This window comes from Emericellopsis cladophorae (genome assembly GCF_022114955.1).
Source record: "Emericellopsis cladophorae strain MUM 19.33 chromosome Unknown NODE_5_length_938552_cov_118_678949, whole genome shotgun sequence".
Taxonomy (NCBI): Eukaryota; Fungi; Ascomycota; class Sordariomycetes; order Hypocreales; family Bionectriaceae; genus Emericellopsis; species Emericellopsis cladophorae.
Window position 1 is genome coordinate 1 of NW_026250930.1, and position 23,231 is coordinate 23,231.

General features: G+C 55.2%; 8 protein-coding genes across 8 annotated transcripts; 3 read left to right on the plus strand and 5 right to left on the minus strand.

The window, feature by feature from the left end:
- Positions 1-372: 372 nt before the first annotated feature.
- Positions 373-2,487, plus strand: J7T54_004529 (L-serine dehydratase 2; the record flags this gene model as incomplete). The annotated part of the gene is made up of 1 exon (XM_051503192.1): positions 373-2,487. One exon carries the CDS (start codon positions 373-375, stop codon positions 2,485-2,487), a length of 2,115 nt encoding a protein of 704 aa, XP_051364839.1.
- Positions 2,488-4,630: 2,143 nt separating this feature from the next.
- J7T54_004530 (uncharacterized protein) lies at positions 4,631-5,719 on the minus strand (the record flags this gene model as incomplete). Its single annotated transcript, XM_051503193.1, has 2 exons — positions 4,631-4,789; positions 4,841-5,719. 2 exons carry the CDS (start codon positions 5,717-5,719, stop codon positions 4,631-4,633), a joined length of 1,038 nt encoding a protein of 345 aa, XP_051364840.1.
- Positions 5,720-7,971: 2,252 nt separating this feature from the next.
- J7T54_004531 (Trichodiene synthase) lies at positions 7,972-9,149 on the plus strand (the record flags this gene model as incomplete). The annotated part of the gene is made up of 3 exons (XM_051503194.1): positions 7,972-8,256; positions 8,309-8,787; positions 8,837-9,149. 3 exons carry the CDS (start codon positions 7,972-7,974, stop codon positions 9,147-9,149), a joined length of 1,077 nt encoding a protein of 358 aa, XP_051364841.1.
- Positions 9,150-10,226: 1,077 nt separating this feature from the next.
- Positions 10,227-12,109, plus strand: J7T54_004532 (uncharacterized protein; the record flags this gene model as incomplete). The annotated part of the gene is made up of 3 exons (XM_051503195.1): positions 10,227-11,744; positions 11,797-11,909; positions 11,956-12,109. 3 exons carry the CDS (start codon positions 10,227-10,229, stop codon positions 12,107-12,109), a joined length of 1,785 nt encoding a protein of 594 aa, XP_051364842.1.
- A 148-nt stretch (positions 12,110-12,257) lies between these two features.
- Positions 12,258-13,780, minus strand: J7T54_004533 (oligosaccharide translocation protein RFT1; the record flags this gene model as incomplete). The annotated part of the gene is made up of 2 exons (XM_051503196.1): positions 12,258-13,694; positions 13,769-13,780. The coding sequence occupies 2 exons, from the start codon at positions 13,778-13,780 to the stop codon at positions 12,258-12,260; spliced, it is 1,449 nt and encodes a 482-aa protein (XP_051364843.1).
- Positions 13,781-14,110: 330 nt separating this feature from the next.
- Positions 14,111-15,475, minus strand: J7T54_004534 (uncharacterized protein; the record flags this gene model as incomplete). Its single annotated transcript, XM_051503198.1, has 1 exon — positions 14,111-15,475. One exon carries the CDS (start codon positions 15,473-15,475, stop codon positions 14,111-14,113), a length of 1,365 nt encoding a protein of 454 aa, XP_051364844.1.
- A 1,416-nt stretch (positions 15,476-16,891) lies between these two features.
- On the minus strand, positions 16,892-18,520 carry J7T54_004535 (uncharacterized protein; the record flags this gene model as incomplete). The annotated part of the gene is made up of 4 exons (XM_051503199.1): positions 16,892-17,289; positions 17,340-17,966; positions 18,062-18,268; positions 18,490-18,520. 4 exons carry the CDS (start codon positions 18,518-18,520, stop codon positions 16,892-16,894), a joined length of 1,263 nt encoding a protein of 420 aa, XP_051364845.1.
- Positions 18,521-19,791: 1,271 nt separating this feature from the next.
- J7T54_004536 (uncharacterized protein) lies at positions 19,792-21,479 on the minus strand (the record flags this gene model as incomplete). Its single annotated transcript, XM_051503200.1, has 2 exons — positions 19,792-21,209; positions 21,257-21,479. The coding sequence occupies 2 exons, from the start codon at positions 21,477-21,479 to the stop codon at positions 19,792-19,794; spliced, it is 1,641 nt and encodes a 546-aa protein (XP_051364846.1).
- Between the last annotated feature and the right edge of the window lie 1,752 nt (positions 21,480-23,231).

The window sequence follows — 23,231 nt, forward strand, 5'->3', positions numbered from 1 at the left end:
GCTGGTGCTGGTGCTGGTGCTGGTGCTGGTGCTGGTGCTGGTGCTGGTGCTGGTGCTGGTGCTGGTGCTGGTGCTGGTGCTGGCTGGCGGCAGGCCGCGTGTACCCGCTTTCCCCTGATGGACAGCCACCCATTGACCAATCGCCGCCCTTCCTTTACTCACCGCCCGTAATAGGCATAAAGCTCAAGGCACGGATACTGCCCGGCTTATCTGTTGAGACCACCATGTTAAATCTTGGATGGCTCAATGTTTCCTTCCGCGCGCGCTCTCAACACATCCATTTCTCTAGAGTCGTTCAGCATGAGGCGTCTCAAGGCACCCCGACAGGGCACGGTACCCAACGGACTCACTTCCGCGCCGTTGCAGCGGTCAATGGCGACCTCGTCGCGATGCACACATCACCTGGCGCCGCCAAGACCTGCCACCAAACAGCGGCTGTTAGCCGGCACAACGAAACCACCACCACCATCATCATGGCAGGCCAAGCGCTCGTTCAGCACCACGAGATCGTTCAAGGCTCCGGCTGAAGAGGCCACTGGCACCTACACGGAAGCGGATCACGAGCATGCGGTCATCTCGACTTTTGATCTCTTCTCCATCGGCATCGGGCCCTCTTCCTCCCACACAGTGGGGCCCATGCGCGCTGGCAACATTTTTGTCGCCGATCTCTTCGAGGCTGGTCTGCTGCACAAAGTCAACAAGATCCGCGTCTCCATCTATGGCAGTTTGGCGTTGACGGGCGAGGGCCACATGACGCCCTCCGCCTTGCTGCTGGGCCTCGAGAGCGAGGATGTGGAGTCGGTCGACACTGCCTATGTGCCCACGCGCTTCTCAGACATCAAGGCGACCAAGAAGCTCTACCTGGGTCGCAGATTACCCGATGGCAAGGGCAAGCAAGTGGACTTTGATTACAGTCGCGACTTTGTGTGGGAATGGGGTCGCAAGCTGCCTTTGCACAGCAACGGGATGCGGTTCACCGTCTTTGACGAGGATGGCTACGTTCTGGCACGCAACGACATGTTCAGCGTGGGAGGTGGTTTTGTCGTCAACGGCTCTCTGTCCATTGCGCCAGGGCAGCAGCTGGAGGGCAGTGAGGATGCCGCTGAGTCGCCCGCCGATGTGGAGGCGAGTGGCAAGCAACATCCCGTCGATCTGGCAGAGAACATGTACTACAAGGAGATCAGGCGTGCCGACGCGGCTGGCGATCGCAAGACAGGCGCAGAAGTCAGGTCTCTCCCCGATGGCGGTGCTGAGCCGGCGACACATGCCATGCTCGGACAAGACCCGAGCCAAGTGGACCAGCAGCACCGAGGACCAACGTCGATCCAAGCACACAATGAGGCTTCCAGCATTGATCCGAAGGCTAGCGACGAGGGCTCGTTCCAAGGTCCGCGTTACCCATTCCACGATGCGCAGAGCCTGCTGGCCTTGTGCCAGAAGCATAATCTGACCATAGCCCAGCTGGTCTACGAAAATGAAAAGGGCCTTGGCCACACGGACGAAGAAATCTACGAAAAGGTCTTCAAGATCTGGCAGGTCATGGACGAAAGTATCTTGGAGGGCGTGCAAGCAACCGAGGAGACGCTGCCCGGCTCCCTGAAGCTGCACCGTCGTGCTCCCGCGCTGTACCGACGCTTGACAAGAGGTCTGTACCCGTCACTTTCTCAACAAAACGGGGAAGGCAAGCCAAATAGCCATAGTCACAAGGACGGCGACAGCCAAATGCCCGGACTCACGGGCGGCGCGTCGACGAAACAGCTCGCCGTGAACAGGCCCAAGGACCTGGCAATGGGCCACCGCCGTGTCCCCCGTATCCACGGTTCCCTCGAGCATCCCATCAGCCCGTCGCCCACTCGTCGTACCACGTTTCCCACCATGGACTACTTGACCGTGTACGCCATCGCGGTGAACGAGACAAACGCCGCAGGTGGCCGCATCGTCACGGCGCCCACAAACGGCGCCGCCGGCATCATCCCCGCCGTGCTCAAGTATGTCATCGAATTTGTCAGCGACGACCCCGAGCGCGACGTGCCCACCTTCCTCCTCACCGCCGCCGCCATTGGCATGCTGTACAAGCGAGGCGCCACCATATCCGCCGCCGAGGGCGGCTGCATGGCCGAGGTCGGGGTCGCCTGCTCCATGGCGGCCGGTGCCTTTGCCGCGTGCATGGGCGCCAGTCCCCAGACGATTGAGCAGGCAGCCGAGATTGGCATCGAGCACAATCTGGGTCTGACGTGCGACCCCATCGGTGGCCTCGTCCAGGCGCCCTGCATAGAGCGCAACGCGCTCGGTGCCATCAAGGCCATCTCGAGCGCCAACCTGGCCCTGAGCAGTGACGCGAAGCTGCAAAAGGTCAGGCTGGACGATGCCATTGCCGCCATGAGGTTGACAGCCAAGGGCATGAGGAACGAGTTCAAGGAGACGAGCTTGAGCGGTCTGGCGACGAGCGTGCCTTTCAATATCCCTGTCAGTGTGCCAGACTGTTAGACAAAGAAGTGCCTCTTTTTCAATATACGATTGGGCGGCATAAAACAACACCGTAGAGAGGCAGTGCTGTCCGGGCAGGGAGATCTTCGACGTTGACACGAGAAGCTGAAGAAGTGCTGACTGGCATGTCCGCGATACAAGTTTGCCTTGACCACTGCCATCAGCCGTTCACTGTAGGCCATGATTGAGGGACCGTCATCCTGCTGCACAAAGCATATGGCCGGCTCAGACGAAGTTGAGAAGCGATAACCGTTGCAGCTGCAATAGAAGCCTCCAAACTATGCGCCTGCGCGGCCAAGTCCGTCACTTCTCACGGCATGATTTGACCGACACCATGGGTCGCGCGCGTTTCGTCTGCTGCGGGTGCAGACGTGACACGTGGCTTTCTGTCATATGTACCTCGACAGAAGGTGTGCGCGCCCGTGTGCCTGTGGAACGTGGACACTTGAGAATATCTAGTTGGAAACCACCGAGTTGAGCATGTCCAAAGACGACATGCATCTGCGGACTACTTCACGTCAGCGAGAGCGAACAGATTCGTGCTTTGGGGTGGCGCGAGCTTTGCGCTCCGTAATAAATAGGATAGCTAGCCTTTTGATCCAATGGGGTACGCATGTGTTTCGATACACCGACTTCATGTCTCCTCCTCTGATGGACGTATTGGGGGACATGGTCAGACCTGTGACCGTAACGTTGCTATGAACGCCTTAGCCTCATCAAGGTGGCACGCAGCCATAATCACGACGGAATCCACTGATCAACAGCGCAAGTCCTCACCACAAATGTAGAAAGATGGTAGATATGCGTCGACACCTGGCTGATCGTCTGCCACGTCAGCGCCACGGTGGTCAGGGCGACTTCTGGGCCCCACCCCCAAGAAAGAGAACAAATTGAGATACCGCTGATTCTCTTCGACCGCTTCAGCTTTTCCCTGCCTCACCGGAAACGGCTGGAGCGAAATACGTAGACCAACAACATCGTATGCGTACAAGCGGACCACATGCAACCACCACGAGGCTACGCGTCGAAGACTTTCCAGAGAACGCACGTCGACACAGGCACCCCTGCAGTGGTAAGTAGCATGCGGGTGAGGGGAGAGTCCTGCATGAACAGAAGGGTCCAGGATTGGGCAACGAACGACGCCTCCCAGCTCCAGTCGAGGCTAGCTGCCGCACTCTGAGCCGTTCTCTGCTCCTTCATGAACCATGCATGCCCGTTCTCGCTACTTGTGGAGCCAAGACAAGGTGTCAACCACATCAGAAGACAGTGGCTGCCCGAGCTTTAGGACTTGGGACACCTACTCGGTCACAACAATCGTTCGTTCGTTCGTATGACGTCTCTTGTCCATAAGGAGCAAAACCCGCAATACCCAATCGTATCAGCACGCAGTGTTTCAAGAGCCACAACCCATCGTTTACGACAGGTTATATCGTCTTGCCCCAGTATCTGTGAGAGATAATAATACCACTTGTGGGACACACACCAGACCGTCCAGACGGCACATGAATGTGGGTATAAAATAGGTGGCTCCTTGGCGCTGCTTGCTTGTTACGGTAAGTAGAAAAAAGGCGGTCATGATGTGGAGCAGACGACAAGGACCAAAAACTGGACTCACTGGAGTCTGGAGCCAGTTTCGTCTATGGTACATAGTTTGTGACCTGGTTGTCCCACGGTCCCAGATGGCCTGATTAATCTAGTTTCGCCGACTTCCATGGTGCAGGGTCCTATCCGCTGTCTCTTCCGCTTCTTAAAGCCGATTGTAATAGGAGTTAGCTTGCGAAGCTCCAAGTAAAGGATCAACCCCTTGTCCAACGTTGGGGTGTCATAGGCCGAAAAAGGTCGTCTGGAAATTGGAATGACAGTTCGGCTCGGGCCCCCGGCGCGGTACGGCTCACGCCGTCTATAGCGGACTGTTTCCGCTGTCGAGCCCGCGTAGTAGTCCCCTGCCCGTTCACCGCTGATATGTTACCCCTTCCGTGATAGTCATGCTCGTGAGCTGTCGACCACGAGGATGAATGGAACCAAGCCGTACGGAAGTGATGCAACTGAGGTTAAGAGTAACCTGGGGTATCTTGACTTGACTAACGCCCCGTCCAATTCGAAGAAAATCCATAGAGAACAGACAGATAGCGCGTTGCTGTTCTCAACCATCGTGCGAACGTGTCGAGGACGTTCCTCGGCTTGCAAACTTCCCGCCTTCTTTCAGCAACCTGGCCTCCTCAAGCGCTTCGCGCTTTGCAAATTCGTCGAGTAGTTTGTGCGCCGTCTCGAGGGGCAGGTCGGCGATCAGGTTGGCATATTCCTGTACATGTCAGTTGTGAGACTCTTGCGCAGTAGCGAGGAAGCGCCATACCCTTGGGAAGACATTAGAAGGGTAGTTCTTGAATTCTTCCATCATCCTGTTCAGCCGTAGAACTTGCTTCCAGGGAACAATGCTGTCACCAATCAAGAAAGTTGGGTATTTCGCCATGGCAATCTCCTCCAAGATCCATCGTCGTTGGAAGTACGATCTCTCCATAAAGTCATTGCAACCGACCCAGTGTGGCATCTGGAAGGGGATCATGCCTTTGGGCGCATCCGTCCAGATGTGGGCAATGCCTGCGGCCCAGCGATGCGTTGGCGCATAATCGTCTGGATGCTTCTCCCTGTCACCGGGATCGCCCCATTTGGCGGGCATGGCGTCCTCTATCTCGGCCAGTGTGGCCATCGCGACGTCCGTGTGAGGATGCTTGTCGCCGAGCCAGCCAACGACCAATTCGGCCGAGCGGTAGATGGCCTTCATGTCGGTGCGCTGTTTCGATTTCTCCGCCTCGTCCCTTTGGTTGACGCACAAGAGGTCCATCCAGATCCGGAGACTGCGTGGCGCCTCGTCTTCGAGCTTCTGGCTCGAGATCCCAAAAAGCTGCCGCAGCCATCTCGGCGCTCCATGCGGCTTCCTAGCTGGTTTTCGTTGATATCGCTTCGAGACGGTGGGGAAGAAGACGGCCCTGATGTGCTTGAGTGCTGAGACCAGGTGTTTTGGCACCGCTACACTTCGCCCGCTCATCCAGATCCTGTCCATCTCCTCCCTGTCCCCGTAGAGGGACGAGAGGGCGATAAAGTCGACATCCTCGGTCAGGCGGGCGGTGATCAGTCGACACTCCACGGGCTCTTCCAGTGTGCGGGCGGCTTGCACCTCAAGGAGACGAAATTCCTGCTTGGCTGGGTCGAGTCGTCGGTATGGGGTATTCATGATGGCTTCATGTGCCGTCTGTCGTGCACTTGGCGCTGCAGGCCGCGGATTCGGACTTTCGGAGCGTCCACCTCAATACTCGGTTCGGATAAGACTTTGCGGCGTCGGGCTCTTTCTCGTATCAGTACGCTGCGAGGGCTAAGGAAGAGCCGATGTTTGGTACAACTTGTGCCGTTCTGCACCTGAAGTGGGGATGGAGCTGTCGGTGGGAGTCCAGGATAGGCGTAGTGAGTACTCCGTACTATCGGGTGCATGTGTCGACTGCGCCTGTCTGGGTCGGTCGAGGCAGCATCATGCAACAGAAATTGTCGGAACCAGACTGGCGGAACCGCCATGGGTTTATACGGCCACAAAGACCCCGGCCTAACAGAATTTTCTCCTCGTCTGTTGAGGGCTGGACGACTGCACAGCGTCTTGACAAGCCGAGGGTCCCTGGCTCGTGGACCGCGCTTTGACGGCGTCTAAGAGACACTTGTACGGTCAAGAAGACCTAATAGGAGGGGAAGTCTGTAGGAATCGCACTAATGACCAGGCTACCTGCCTCATGCTGCTCCAGTGGAGGCACTAGTTGCGAAGGCGCCAGACGGGCACGACCGAGGTGGAGATGAAGAAGAAATGGTCCTGTCAAGGTGACAAGGACAGCACGCTCGCTAAGGCCAAGCATCACCATGTCGGACTCCCTGCTGTGGAGTAAATAACGGGGGTGGCATCGCGCGATAGGTGGGCAGTGAGCACAGCGCACCGTCGCCAGACTCAGTCTTGAGGCGGCCGTCTTTCTGAAGGAGCGGAGGCTTCTTCAGATTCCGTCAACTTTTGAGAATCCACATGACTTATCATCTGAATGACAAGCAGACTGGGATCTTCGACCCTTGCTGAAGAAGACATGTATATTAGCGCAACGGTTTCTGCAAATGACAGGCCAAGACTCTCCACTCACCAAAAGACTTTTGTCCTTTGTATGGAGCGCTGTACAGCACTGACTACGCCTTCGCTTGTTCGTTTTGTGATAAGTGATGAACTTCTGGCCCTGGCCCCTCCTGAGTCCTGACGAAAGCACCTTTCCTTGTCGCTAGGGTCTGACCATCTGGGCCCTGCGAGAGGCGCAATGGCGAGATCTCACTCAAGTCTGGAATTGAGTACTTGACCAATTTCGGTTCCGTTCTACTAACCTCTGTTCTTCCAAGCCATGGACCTTGGGACTCAGCCTCAGCCAAGTTCTTCTCTGCCTCGGCTCCCTCCCCCCACTGGGATATAACCCCACAAGGTAATATAGCACCAGCCTAGCGATAACAGCACGTGCGGGCCCGTGTCTCATCCACTTGGCCTATCTTGCGTACTCTGAATAGCCTCTGATTGCGCTCTGCGCTAATTAGTAGTACAAGTCTGCAGTGAATTTTGTAACCCGGGAAGTCTGATGCCCGAGACTCGAACGAGTCGAACATCCACTTGTCCCCACTAACGAAGTCAAAACTGAATGCAGACTCGAGGACCGGCCATGTGGACGCCCTCATCCTTCTCGACAATGATCAACACCCTGCAACACCGCGCAGAGCTCCAGGTCCAGGGAGTAACGGACTAGACAACACATATGTCCTACATATGCTGCGAGAATTGGCGTGCGGCGGCCCCCAAAACTGAATCCGATTCGGCAATCCCCTGCTCGCGCATGCAAGGCTCGCAACCCTTGGGTCCGAGGTGCAGAGAACTCTTAAGTTCGCGGATCATGCAACTGCCGCCAAGCACACAAGGGGGCCTTGTTTGAAAGGCTTGAAGCCTCGAGTCCGTGGTCTTGCAGCAAGCTGCCCGCGATCTTTCCAAGCCGGATGATCTTCCTCATCGCCGTTCCAGAGGGCAGTATCCGTATCATCTGCTCACTGATCGATAGAGCTTGCGGTGGCGGTCCCCACTTCCTGTTTAGCTGCCTGGACCGTGAACGATAAGTAGAAGCCGTAGACAGATGGACCGCGTAGCATAAAGAGGCCCGGTGGTGCCCTGTCTCTCGGGGAATATTTGACTCGTATCCCTCCCACTTTAGCCTCCGTCCGTTGTCGAACTTGCGTCTCATACCCTTGGTTCGTCTGGGGTCCCATCAGTTGCAAGTCATCATCCGTTTCTCTACCCCAGAGCCGCGGCTACTTTGTCCATCCGCGAGCCACTAAAGCACTCGCCGCCTCGTCCCAAAGAAGCAGCAATCATCGCTCCGCACCATGCATCGCCATGGTCATTCCGCATCCTCGCCCTGGAGCAAGTTAATGGGCCGCTTACTCAACACGTTGAAGGGCTTCCTCACACCAAGCGCGCTACCGCACCTGATCGAAGATGATCTATCAAAGAACCCCAAGCGCCTGGCGGCAGTGTGCCGACCGGTCTGCCAAGACATGTTGGAGCAGCTGAACTATCCTGGCGCGCCTGTGTTGAAAGCAGAGTCAGTTGAAGCCCTGTTGGAGTACATGTACACAAGAGCCGTCGAGATTGGCGTCCCTCTCAACACTCGGATATCGGCCAAAGGCTTTCGTCTGGGGTACGCCGAGGGTCTGGTGAGTCCACTGACGCGCGAGGGGTTTCTCGACAAACAACTGACAATGCCAGCTTGCGCACCCTAACCACTCAGTGGAAGCACAAGGCTATGTAGGCCTTTTCACGTGGTTGGTTGTGCAATATGACGATATCGTCGGCCAGAACGACGAGATGATGGAGGAAGCCACCATTTTCCATCAACGCTTCTTCAACGGCGAGAAGCAGCCCAACAATCTTCTGGAGGGCATCGCAACGCTGCTGCGCGAGGCGCACGACCACTATGATCCAGTGCTGGCGAATCAGCTGCAGATCTCTGTGCTCAAATTCCTGACGAGTAACCTCTTGGAGCGACACAACGGTTTCCAAAACATGCGCGTAACACCGGCGGGCGCTGGTGTCAAGTTTCCCGACTTCTACCGCGACATGTCTGGTATGAACGTGGCATATGCCGTGTTCTGCTACCCAAAGGACCAGTATCCTGATATGGGCGCTTTCCTGGAGGCTATTCCTGACATGGCCCGCTTCATCGACATTTCGAATGACGTTCTCTCGTGAGTCTTTCCCGGCAGCTTTTGGCGCATCCTCCACTAAACGTATCAGCTTTTACAAGGAGGAACTTGGCGGTGACGACCGCAACTACATCCACAACCGCATGACGGTGTGCGGAAAGTCAGTTCCAGCTGTTCTGCAGGAGACGAGCGACGAGGCAGTTGCCTGCGCCAAGCGCGTAAATGCCATCCTCAAGGGACGCGGCATCTATGCTCAGTCATGGAACGACAGCGTGAGGGGCTACATGGCCATGCACACGACCAATGTGCGCTACAAGCTAGACGACCTCGGCCTGGGCGAGGTGCACCCACTTGCGCCTTTCGAGCACAAGATTGGTGAGCTGTTTGAGAGGATAGAGAAGTGATGCCCGCTTGCTGGGGAACACCTTGGATTCGTTTGGGTGCATTTCGGTGTGACATGGGTCTTCCTCGGGATCATGTGGTCTGGCCACGGCAAGGATCATACGATGACAAGATGGGGATTCCTACACCTTCGTTAGATATCATAGCATACAGCAGCGTGTCCTTTAACTCATTGCTTGCATACCTGCGGAACACTTGCTGCGAGCGTCCCAGCCTCTTCGACTCAACTGATTCGATGTTACTTGTGTAGCAAACATGGCCACCAATCAACCAGCCAAACACTCAGATGGGGGTGCTCTCACTGAGCCTCGGCGCTGGACCTTCAGAGACGAATCACGACAGGTACATGTGCTCCTGTAGGTGAGGTACGCAGTACGCAGTACGGATGGAGAATGGTATGATCCACAACTTGGACCACAAGTCGCGCTCGGCATGGTACCCTTGCCCAGCAAAATCGAGGGCGCTGTTCGCGGGCGTCAGGACTGATATCGACGCTGGCGCTCGACATTCATGATCGTCAGCATCGGTTGGTAGCCCACTTGGTAGAATTTCGTCGAGGCTATGGGACGCATCGAAGAATGGCTTGGTCTCTGGGAAAATGATGATTTGTCAATTTTCCTCTTCAGCGCTGGACTGGCATTACTGGTGGCTGTGAAGCACAATCGACGCGAGAGCTATCCGCTCACGACGACGAATTCGCGGCCGCTGCCTCTCAGTGTGGTCCTGGGAGTTGAACAGCCGATTTCTGGCACCACTGGCGACGGTAGGAGACGCGACAAGTGGGACACGGGCTCAAGCGCGATAAAAAGAAGGGCGATGCTCAGGTCAGATTGAAGCGTACGTATCGCGTCAAGAGGTGGGGAATCCACCCCGCGATGGCGCAGGCCGCGATAAGGCACACTCGCAATCGATAGACTGACCGATAAGGAATTTCCATCTTTTTTTTTTCCTGATCCGAAATTTGCATCCCGAAGGCTGGACCAGCGCCCGCCATTTGCGACAGTCGCGTCACTGCAACTAGATTTTGTCACGTTCCCTTCTTTCCGCATCAGGATCACACTTTGTGGTCCCTAGGTACAATGGCTGCCACCAAGCGTCAAGTCGCCGACGAGGCAGACACCGTCCGCCCAAGCAAGAAGTCGAAGCCCCTCGAGCCTGAGGTCGACGCTGATTCGGACAAGGCTCGCCTGAAGAAAGAAAAGAAAGAGAAGAAGAAGACTAAGAAGGGCCAGGAGGAGGCTGAGACGGAGACCAATGATGATGTCGACCAGGACGAAGCCGAGCGCAAGGCTGCGAAGAAGGCGCGCAAGGAGGCCAAGAAGCTGAAGAAGGCTGCCGCTGCCGCGGCAGACGAGGCCACCAAGGTGCCCGATGCACCTGCGCCCGAGGTGGCGGAGGAGCAGAAGAAGGAGAAGAAGCCCAAGAAAAGCAAGAAGGGTTCAGAGCCCGTGTCCAATGGCTCCGTCATCAGCGGCTCGTACGAACAGACCATCACCCTGACCGACGTCCCCCAAGCGGACATTGATGCGTTCCTGTCCAAGCACCAGATCACCACCACGGACCCGTTGAACTCCGAGGTCACCCTTCGTCCGGTCGTCGAATTCCACCACCTGCCGTCCACAAACCTCCTCGAGAAGCAACCCTCGCCCTTTGCTGGCTTCAAGACCCCTACACCGATCCAGGCGGCGTCATGGCCATTCACACTTTCTGGCCGCGATGCCGTTGGCGTTGCGGAGACTGGATCTGGCAAGACCATGGCTTTCGCTCTGCCCTGTGTCGAGAGCGTCGCAGCCATTGGTAAGAAGGGCGTCAAGGCCGTCGTCGTCTCACCCACCCGCGAGCTCGCCATGCAGACACACGTGCAGCTCGAGAGCCTCGCGTCCAAAGTCAACCTCAAGACCGTCTGCCTCTACGGCGGCGCGTCCAAGGATGAGCAGCGCGCCCTCCTCAAGCGCGGTGCGGATATCATCGTCGCCACCCCTGGGCGGCTGAAGGACTTTATGTCCGACGACACTGTGAACCTGTCCGGTGCCAAGTTTGTCGTCCTTGACGAGGCGGATCGCATGCTCGACAAGGGTTTCGAGGACGACATCAAGAACATCCTCGGTGCTTGCCCTACTAGGGAGAACAGGCAAACACTCATGTTCACGGCTACATGGCCCCAGTCAGTCCAAACCCTTGCCTCGACATTCATGGTGTCCCCCGTCAAGATAACCATTGGCGTGCAAGGAAAGGAGTCGGCGGATGGCAGCGTAGAACTCCAGGCAAACACTCGCATCACTCAGAAAGTCGAGGTTATGGAGGGCCACGAGAAGGAGAACCGTCTGCTACAGATCCTCAAGCAGTACCAGCAGGGCAAGAACCGCAATGATCGGATTCTGGTCTTCTGCCTGTACAAGAAGGAAGCCACCCGAGTTGAGAACACTCTGAGGAGGAAGGGCGTGAATGTAGGCGGCATTCACGGTGATCTGCGTCAGGAGCAGAGGACGCAGAGTTTGCAAGCATTCAAGGAGGGCAAGACGCCCGTCCTCGTGGCAACAGATGTCGCGGCACGAGGCTTGGACATCCCAGAGGTCAAGCTGGTCATCAACGTCACAGTAAGTGCACTCGCCGGGAAATCTCATTGATGCGAAAGCTCACGCTGGACAGTTTCCCCTGACGATCGAGGACTACGTCCACCGCATTGGCCGTACCGGTCGCGCTGGCAAGACAGGCGAGGCCATCACCTTTTTCACGACACAAGATAAGACACACTCGGGATCGTAAGTCTCTGATCCGTCCCACGCCAACAAAGCTGACATTGGGTAGTCTCGTCAATATTCTGCGTGGCGCCAACCAGCCCGTACCAGATGAACTCCTAAAATTCGGCACCACCGTCAAGAAGAAGACGCACGACCTCTATGGCGCATGGGCCAAGGATGTAGACATGACACAAAAGGCGACCAAGATCACATTCGACTAGGCTTTGATGACGTGTCGCGCTAGGGAGGAGAATGTTTGTTTTACTTGGTTTTTGAGTTGCGGAAAGATAGGTACTCGCGTCGCAAGGTCTCTCTTTCGGTGAAGGCGCTATGTATGTCAGCATAGATTACGAATGTCACGCACGGAACTTACATTGATATCACCAAGGGCAATGCAAAAGATGCAACCCTGAACAACGATCTGAAAGGCAAGGCTTCGGCGTCCTCCGTAACATTGAGAGCAAACATGACTCCAGCCGTACCGAGGGCCAACGCCAGGGCAGTCTTGGGCACCAGGTCTCTAAACCCAACGGCCAGTCCGTGCCTCGCAAAGAAGCCTCTGATGAAGCTGGCACTCCAGATGATGCGACACAGCATGTTCACCGAGTTGGCAGCTACCAAGCCACCAGCACCGAGGTCTAACGTTCTCATAAAGACAACCGCACTGCCGGCGAACACCAACGAGAAGGCAAACATCCAAACTGACTGCCTGTGCACCTCACCTTCGCTGGCTACGGAAGCAACGAATGCCTCGGCGATGCCATTCAATGCAAGCAAAGGAATGTAGAAGCAATAGGTGGCCAGCACGTCGCCTGCGCCAGAGCCGAGCCATCTGCGACCAGCGACAATAGCAAGCAGTGGCTTGGCAGCAAAGGGACCGAGCGAAAGGATGACAACCGACATAAAAATGTACATCTTCAGGATGCCCTTGAAGGATTCCCTCGCTTGCAAGATAGAAGGCTTCGCTTGAGGCGGGGTGAGCAGTCGGGAGAAGTACGACCGGAGACTCTCTTCAATGGGTTGGAATAGGAGCCTTGCAAGCAGGCCACCATAGTTATTCGCCAAGGCATAGACACCCTGCACGTTTGGCGTCGATAGCAGGGAAACGAGGAACGTGTCTCCCTGGGTAAGGATGTGCTTCACGACCGACTGGGCCATCATCGTGCCAGCTAGAGAGAGGGTGGGTTGGTAGAGATAGCCGTTCAGTGCATACTCTCTCCCGGTGCCTGCGTGTCGCGGGAACAGAGATAGGTCCAGTTGCGAGACGAGTCGATAACCGGAGACGAGGTAGACGACGAACAGAGCGACACCGTACACCATCTGTCCCAGCGCGAAGGGCAATACGCCCAGATCTCGCCCACTGCGCTCTGCCCACACCGCTGATCCAAATGTGACCGCACAGCGGAGGAACGTAGCGAGACCTTCCGCCAAGGCCCTGGTGCCAAACTGCAGGCGTGATTGCATGAGCACGAAAACAGGCTCGGACAGCAACTCCACGATCGCAGCCAGCCCATACAGCCTGAGTGACGTTGCTAGGAATGCTGCGTCGGTGCTCGCAAACCCTTCGTACATACAGCCCAGTCCCACGCCGACAACGACACCGAGAGCAACGCTGACATACCCCAAGTTGACCACCGCCTGTCCAGATCCATCAGTGCGCTGGATGGCGACGCGCAGGCTCTCACGGGCGAAGAAGAGCACGGACAAGTAGTACACTTCGAGTTGTGTGGAAAGCCCCAGAAGAGGCGCGGTGAGGAATCGTACTAGGAGGTTGTTGAAGAGGAAAGTGAGGAGCCGCGAGATGAGCTGGAGAGTGATGAGTAAGGAGGCTCCTCGCAACGCGCTGGCTTTAGGCTGCGACGCTGTAGTCTCTGGCTCACTCCTAGCACCATTTGACGTTGGTTTGGATGTTTCTTTGCGTTTTTGAGTGCCTGAAGCCATTGCTGCGGTGGGGTGTGCGTGATGATCAAATCAGGTTATGATTCGAGATAAGGCGTTGAAGCCTTGGGGACCATTTGCTTGTTAACTTACGACTTGAAGAAGAAGCTTACCCGGGACCTTCGCACGCGCACAGACTTGTAACAAAACTTGAAAAACTTGATTTTAGAAAGCATTGGACATTTTGCAGTATTTGCATTTCAATATATTCGTTACTCGTTATCACAACTCCGTCAACCATCACCATCTCCTCGCTAGCAAACATCTTGAACACAACTCGTGCTTCAATAGGTAGTCAACGCAGGCGAACCATCAGCCTTGGGCAAGGAAAACTTTGTCTCCACAAAGACCTTTTGCATGGAATCCTCCCTCTTTTCGAATTTGTAGTACACCTTATCCAAATCCTCCAACCTGACGCGGTGCGAGACCATCTGGAGGGGGTCCAGCTCGCCTTTGCGGATCTGATCAAGGAGCTCATTCCAGTATTTATGCACGGGGGCCTGGCCGTTCCCGATCACGCGGATGCCGCGCTGCATGACAGACCCAATGTTGAAGTGGTTCGTGTAGCCGACGTAGATACCAGTGACTCCCACGCGGCCGTAGTTGCGGACACCCTCAATCATCTCGTTCAGGATCTCGCTCGTGTCGGTCTCGGCGCCCGTCATTATCTCGACCCAGTGCATCCAGCCCTTGGCATACTCGCCAGCAGCGCACTCCAGAGCACAGTCGGGACCCCGGCCGCCGCAGAGCTCCTTGAGCTTGCTGACAACCGTAGGCTTGTTTGTCACTCCAAAGGAGAGCTTGCTGTAGTCCACTAGCTCAAGCTTGTCGAGGTGAGAAACGGGCCAGTGCTCCTTGACGAAGGACAGACGAGGCTCCTGGTCGACAAAGATGACCTTCTTCGCACCCTCGCCAAGGGCAAAGATACCGCACATCTGGCCAATGGGACCAGCGCCAAAGATCGCAACCTCGTCGTTGGGGTAGACGGCAGTGTCCTTGACGCAGTTGTAAGACGTGGCGAGGACGTCGGACAGATAGAGCGCCTTCTCATCGGGGACATCCTCGGGGATCTCGAGAAGGTTGACATCGCCGTAAGGCACACGGACATACTCGGCCTGGCCACCGGCGAACCCACCCGTGAAGTGAGAGTAGCCAAACATGCCTGCGGTGCGCCCACCGTACATAGCATTCTCTGCCGTGTTGGAGTTTGTCTTCTCGCACTGAGACGACAGCTTCTGGTCGCAGAAGAAGCAGTGTCCGCAGGCAAGCTGAAACGAGGCAACGTAACGCTTGCCGACTTTGATCTTGCTCTTGTCCACGCCGGCTCCGACCTCGTCCACTATGCCGCAGAATTCGTGTCCGAGGATATCGCCTTTGCTCATCTGCACAACGGAACCATGCAACAGGTGCAGGTCCGAGCCGCAGACGGTGCTGCCGGTGACCTTGAGGATGACATCGCGATCCTCGAGGAGGCTGGGGCGAGGGACGTCAACCATCTCGACCTTGTTCTTGCCCTGCCAGACGAGTGCCTTCATTGAGGAGCCCTCCTTGCCCGTCTCAGCGTAGTTGGCGACGTCTTGCTGGGTCGTGGCATTGTCGCTGTGGCCCATCGCCTTTTCCGCCTGCCATGCTGCTTGGCTTACTGACATTTCGAAGTATTTTGTTCGTGTTGTGCGAGGCTCGTAGGTAGGAGATGGCGAGATCAGTCGAACAAATGAGCCTGTTTCGCAGCATTCCTCAGGTACAAGTACCGCCGTTGACTCCGAAACCCCGTGTCTGCCTCTGTTTCCCGCGTCATCATACGTTGACTTGTCGCTCCCCTTCTGTCAAAATGACGATGTTCTAGAGATTGAATCGGTGATGTGTCGTGGACGACGTCATGGATTCGCAAATTCAACTGCCGGAGCTCTTGTTCCTGCGGGGACTGGAGCACGGGCAGCCGTTAAGCGACGCCACTTCCTGGCATTCGATCTTTGACATGTCTGACAAAGCTGCTGGTAATATCCGCCTCTTTTCCACATGGAGTGCAGAGATGCGACTCTGACAAACGCTGGGTAAGTTGAGAAGAGTTCGGCACTAGGGATAGGCTGTGACGTGTTGTGGGATGAATGACATGGAGTGCCAGGTCTGTTGCGTCGACAAGGGGCCTCAAGCTGGACCAGTTCCCCTACTCGTCGTGGCTGCGAGCCAAAGCTTCTCATGACTAGAAGCGCTGTAATGGTCAGCCTTGTGCTTGTTCAACTTTAAGTTCCAAACTTCCAGTCATTCTCGAGATCACGTTAGGACAGGACGCTACGCTAAGTGCTAGCCTCGCGGGAGGACCCGGGCGCCGGATTAACTTGCCCCGCCGCTGGGCTCTATCAAAAAATCTCAGCTACAATTCATCTGATTCCTGATTCTCCTTCTTCAAGCCATCGCCCTCGTCAACGCTGCGTTTCCATGCTCCATACGGAGAGATTTCTCGTTCTCGAACCTGAAATCTCTCGCTCTCTTTGCATGTGGGAAATTCAGGGTAATGCTCACTTCCTTCGGGAAGGCCTCGCCTCCCTCTCGTCCCTCTGGACGATGCATAGGCCTGCCAGTGATGGCCTGGCGTCAATTGACGTCTGCAATCGGCATCAGAAATCTCAGAGCCTGGGCGCGCCGGAACCTTCGGGGGATGGAGATGTCCCAGTGTCTCTATGGGAGTCGTTGCTGAGCTTGTTGAGTAAAACTTGAGTGCGATACGCGGCATGTCGTCCTCCTTCGTCTGGGGGATGCGGCATAACTCAATCCTGATCATTCTGACGAGGACGATGGCTTCACCTTTTTTCCCCTCCAGGTCAGTTTGCTCTTGTGCGTGGAAGGATAATGCTAATCGGTGTGGCGCTCTTTGACTGGGAGGCCATGACTCACATCTAGGTAACGACTTCAAGCGACGCGTGTGTCGCCTTGCTTGACATAACGGCATTGGGCTAGGCGGAGGATTGCCGCACAACGGGGCTTGGGTAGATTGTGTCTTCTCCTATCTACCTCAAATCGCAAATAAGGCCTTTCTGCCTGGGAAACTAACTACAAGTCACTTCCTATTCTCGCTCCGGGTTCGTCAGCCTAATATCGTACCGTCCCACCAAGGCTGCGACTATCTTATACGTCTGAAGCAGCGCCAAATGTCGACCCAAACACATCCTTGAACCCGCACCAAATGAGAAATCGGCCGCATTGAAAAGCTTGGTGCGCTCCGCGAATGCCGATCCCGACTCATCATCCTGCTGCAGCCAGCGCTCCGGACGGAAAGTATCGGGGTCATTGCCCCAGATGCACGGGTTCCGGTTGATGATGAAAGGATTCATGCCGACCTTGGTGAAGGGGGGAATGTAGCGACCGTCGGGCAGTGTAAGACCTTCCGCGGGGGCGTACCGTTCCAGCATCATCGATACCCCTGGATGGACGCGGATGGCCTCACGAACGCAAGCGTCGAGGTCTTTCTGCATTAGCGCAGGTCGCCGTCTGGGGCGTGGAGCAAAGACTCACATGGCAATGCCTTGGCTTCAGAATACTGCGCTATGCGCCCCAATTCAAGTTTCCCGAGCTCGCTCTTCAGCTTGCGGTAGACATCCGGATGCTTCAACACGTAGTACATAACCGCCCTGATAGTCAATGCTGTGGTGTCCGAACCAGCAAGCAGATTGATGAATACATAGTTCATGACCATTCCATCATCGACAATGTCTGGATACGTCTCTTTTACTTCCATAAAACGTTGCAAATAACCCGGTGTTTTGGGGTCAAAGTTGCGGTCGTTTCCTTGGGTGCGTGCCGCAATGTGCTCGATTGCCACCCTCGTGGCATTTCCCAGGTTCGGCGGGCCAATCCGCTTGATTGGGTTTTTGTCCAAGCAATAGTCTAGGATTGGCACCTGGCCGATGGCAGCAAAGTAATCGAACGCCTTGTCCTCTGTGGAGATGGTCCCGTCGTGGTCCTTGCCTTGAGCCATGTAGCCAAAGTCCTCGCTGAACGATGCTGCGCCTACCATGTCCCAGGTGCAGAACGCGATCCATTCACCCAGATCGCATGTCTTGGCGGTCTTAACGAAACGTTCTTCTAGATGCTCTAGCAGTTGATCGATTACCTTGTCGACCAGAGGCTCAACTGTGAGCACTGCGCTGGAGGAGTAGTGTTAGCCACGGGCTTCCTCATCCTGACGTGCGCCTCAGGATCGGTTAGGGAGAACATGTTTGGGATGATGTTCCAACCAATCTTGGTCGAGTTGTTATGGTAGAAGTCAGTTTTCAGGTACTTGTTGTCGGTGCCGTACATGGTCTTGATAAGCTCAGGATAATCCAAGTCGACAACGTTGGGCCCGAGGCGGATAACAGGCCCATGCTTGTCATGAAGCGCTTTGAGTTGATGCTGATAATCACCTGTGCGGACCAGGTAGAAGCGGTACCAGTTGGTCAAACCTGGATCTCTCAGCATGAGACGCTGTTGAAAGGGCGCTGAGTGTACTCGCCGGCAATGGGAGGGCCGGGAAATCGCCAAAGCCGCGTGAAGATGATTTCACAAGCCCAGTGAACAGATACAAGTACGACGGCAAGATAAATGGCGGCCATAATCAGCCCGGCCCAGGTTTGCTCGAGGAGCGCGCCTCGCAATGAGTCGTTGTACCTGTCATACCACGAACCACTTGGCTCAGCTTGTGCCCCTTGGTCCATGTTGACTTCAGGCCCTCGATTCTCAGGTAGCCTTCTGAAGCTCACAGAGAGCAGTAACAGGCACGGACTCGATGAGGACCAGTGCAAGTTAAATGACCCAAGATTCGTTGGTGAATACACGCATGAACTTCTTTCAGTATTTGACATGCATCAGGCTGTGCTTCTTCGTGTGATTGCCAAGGCCACCATGCATGCATGCAGCATGACCATGTTGATCCGCTTGACGAGACCTGACCCAACCCGCAGAAGCAACGTCGATTGAGCGACCAATCACTTGACAGCTGTAACCAATACCATAAACTCAATGCGATTTGTGCGTTTCTCATCTTCAGTCAACGCCTGAGCCGGGGGCGTCCTGCAGTTGGTCCAGCGCCGAAGCTGGGATGCCCATTGTCAGGAACAAATTCCCTTCGATTCACAAATGTAAGTACATACGTACGTGCATCATTCGTACAGTGAATCCAGCAAATTCAAGCTCCTCATTGGCTTTCTTACATTGGGCACGCCTCGATTAGTCTTCAAGCTTTGTTACAGGAAGCCACTTTGCACATGGACTTTGAGAGCACAGGGTCCAGTCGCAATGGACATGGATGCTTACACGCACGTAAAACCAACCCCTTCATGAATCACCACCAGGGCTGAAGTATGCCTGTCACATAGATCACAGCCAGCCGTCAGAGGCCTCTTGCCATCCACAGCATACAAACATGTATTCTCGTGCACTGCGCCTTTCTGTGGTCCGCTTTGAGCACCCGTAAAATCAACCTGAAGCCGCCGCTTGTGGCATTAAATGTGCGACCGAAATCCCGAATTTGATGTCAAGCAATTACCTTCGCAACAGCGTTGGCATCATCGTCTGGTCATCTGCCGAGCAGGCTGTGACAATGATTTGCATTGGTATACCCGTCTGTCGGCCGCTATACAAGGGATATATCGACCGGTGGACATCTCATAAAACGAGCAGTCGGTACCAGAACCTCAATGGGACGCAATTAAACACTGGTCAAGTCCCTCATACTGAACAGGATGAAGATGAGATATTCGACTCGGACAGTGGTACGTGGAAGGGAGAATCAAGCGGCGTGAGCGGGGAGGATGTACCCGCTGGTGGTGCATATGTTCAACGCCCGACGTCGGCTCTACGAGGAATACGCGTAACTAAGGAAGTGTCTGTGACTGAAGCGGAATGGCATTGACTGTTTCAGTCGAAGGCGCCTTGGTATCGCCATCACTAGTCGTATACGTATAACCCGTAGTCATTGGCTGTGTGTTCAAGCCGGCACACCCACCGCCATCACATCGGGGTTGCCCTTCAGCTCCGACTTCTTGGGCATGGCTCCCGTCCTCATCAACAAGGCGCTTTGTGTCATGGCTGGGTCACGACCCATGCTCGCCATGGCGACGACCTCCTCGCCCTTTGTATAGTATGCCACAAAGCTAGCGTCCGCCGGGTTGCCGTCTACAATCACGTCGTCCCAACCACCAACTGTGTTGCCGCAGTAGCGCATTTGGGCGCCCAAGGCAGACCAGAACACGGGAATGAATTGCTCCGTCTTGATCGAAGGGTTGACAATGTGATTCGCCACTGAGCGACCGGCATTTTGTGCGACGTTCCAATGCTCGATGCGAGTGAACTTGCCTTCGCCGCCGGGTCCATGATAGGGGTATGTGCTGATGTCGCCAATGGCGTATACATCCTTCAGACCAACGACATTGAAGTTCTCGTCAGTCTTCAGAGAGCCATCTTCTTCGAGGCGGACAATGCTGTTGTTTCTCAAGAACTCAGTCGCTGGCGACACACCAACGCCGAGGATGACCAGGTCAGCCTCAAGACGAGTGCCGTCCTTGAGCAACACGGCTCCGATATTGGACGGGTCGGAGTTGGAGGGTTCAGCCTTGTCGACACCAGCACCCATGTAGAACTTGACGCCCTTGCCTTCAACAAGTTTCTGCAGGCCAGCGCCAACCTGCTCGCCCAAAACACGCTCCAGGGGAACCTTCTCCATGCCAATCACAGTAACGTCGTTGTCCGCAGCAGTTGCGACAGCAGCTTCCATTCCGATGAAGGACGATCCAACAATGACGATCTTCTTGCCCTTCTCGCCGATAGCGCTGGTGATCTTCTTTGTGTCATGGGCGCTGCGCAAGGTGAAGATATTGCCCAGAACCTTGAAGCCTTGCAGTGGCAGAAGCTTTGGCTGGCCACCAGTGGCAAGGACCAGCTTCGTGTACGCAAATTTCTTGCCTTCCTTGGTCGAAACAGACCGATCCGAGAAATCGATGCTGTCAACCTCCCCATCGACCCACTCAACCGACCCTTCCGCGAACCAGTCCTTGTTCCTCCAGGCAAGCTTATCCGTGTCCGTCATCAGCGCTTTGCTCAGCTTGGTGCGATCAATGGGTAGGTAGCCTTCGTTGGAGATGACCGTCAACGGGCCGCCAAACCCCTTCTCGCGAAGGCCCTCAATGGCACCGAGACCACCTGAGCCACCACCAACAACGACAATCTTCTCTTCCTGTCCATCCCCCGCGGCATTGCACTTGAAGTTGGGGGCGCGGCGTGAGGACTTGATAGCAGACTCTTCGCCAGTGATGTATACCGACCCGTCACGCTCTGTGACTTTGAACGTAGGCAGAGCATCAAGGGCGGGAGCATCTTCAACATCGCCAGTCTTGGAGTTGAAGCAGGCTGGAATGTCAGTCTGGTACCCAAGATCTCAGTGTGGAATTTCATACCTCCATGCCACGGGCAGGTCAGGCGACCAGACTTTGTCAATACACCTTTCACGAGTGGTGCGCCATAGTGTGTGCACTTGGATCCAAGGGCCTGGACTGTGCCCGCAGCATTGACCAGCAAGACCTTGCCGTTCTCGATACCCTCCACCTCGACCTCCTCCTTGGCTCCAGGGCCCAAGTCAAGGGACTTGACGCCCTTGAGCTTATACTCCTGTGCGGCCATAGCTCGTAGAGTTGTTGAGAAAGACCTTGTTGCTGGATATCTGTATAAGTGCGGCCGAAGCTGGTTCGCAAGACGATGTATTCGAGGTATGGACATGAGGGAGAGAATGAAAGGTGAGATGAGGGGTATGCAGCAATACAGGCAATCGTAGAACGGTCGATAACACTGCTAGCAATGCCGGAAATACGCTGTTGATGCCTCTAGTCGATGATGTGGTGACGACGTGAGCGCTGAGCTCGCCAATCCGCTGCTGCTGATTGGCTACAATCCTTGTCGAAATGTAGGCGGACGGATCGGTGCTGGCGATGGTGACGACATCTCCAGGGGAACGTTCGTCTGGGCTGCCTACCCTACTCCACGGCTGATCAGTATGTTCTCGGTGTCGTCGGGAGCTTCGCGGGCCAATTTAACAGTTCGGTACAGTACGCAGTATATATTCGCCCTTCGTGAGGTACATGATGCATGGAAGAATAGAATCTCTCATCTATCATGGTCGATTCATTACTAGACCCTTGGAGGAACAGCATTCCCGTGCAAACCAATCTCAAGCAATCATTAGACACTAGCGACGGTGGTATTTGCTCTATTTACTGTTTCACAAATGAATCAACAGCAAACAAGGGTTTATTCCATACCTTACGCTTGAACGAAGCAACTACTTATCGTAGCAGATTTTGTAAAGAAGAGGCGGCCGCTCTAGCAGCTTGAAGGTTCGTTCAGTCACGGTCGCAGTCACGGTTGGGCTTGATTGCACGTGCCTGACAAAAACCCTGCTAAAACATGGCCCGGGACCAGTATAGATAGATTATATATAAGGATATAATTATACAAAGAGCTCAGACAATGAAACTAATTCATGCTTTCCTCATCGTTCCGTCCAAATCAGGATGGCATCCCATAATTAGAGAGGCTGGTGCTCAATACAGCCATCACTGTCGTCATGCCCATGTGGTAACCAATTGCTGACCTCGACCGCAGGCCGCTTTTGGGCCGCCGTGCCTGCATCTAGCGGAGGTTAGTGGTCGTCTGACCTCCACCGCTATGCACAAGTTGCATCTGGGAATCGGCAGGTGCAGGCAAACACCTGGTGGTATATAATAGGCAGAGCTCGGAGACTGCGTTGTCAAGTGGAGATGGTTCACGAAATGCTTATACCGCCCTTTCTGAGCGTCTTCCTCTTTCCTTCCTTCATCTACAAAGTCGTCTTCAGCTAGCTTTTGCTGGCTGTGCCGCCAGGCATTGGGCACCGAACTTCATATTACCGTTGGGTGAAAGCACCACAGCAGGCTAGAGAAGGCGTGCCCCCCACCACGGGAGCGGAACCCCGCGGCTGCCCTGAAAGCAGCAGCCTTTGGCAGGAGCAGCGCCCTGGATTGAGTGGAGCGGTTTGCCGACGTCAATTCGCGCTCCTGTCCATCCATGCTGAGTGCGAAAGGATCGCGTCCTATGACACTTATCATCATTTAACTCTATTTCCAGACAGCAACGCGACGAACCTACGAACCTCGAATCAAACTACGCAAGTCCACGACCTACGAAGACCGAGTACATACCTACGTACAATTTGAGACCTTACGCCACACAGGAGTTGGAGATGTTGAGGCTTGGAGGCAGCCACCGTGACCATTTTTCCACCGAGCGATAAGACGGCGTGTGGGAGCCTCGAGGGCTTGTACGACGGGGCAAGCATCCTGAATCGAAATTGGAACGATGGAGAATATCGATCTCACGGTTAATCGACGCACCAATCCC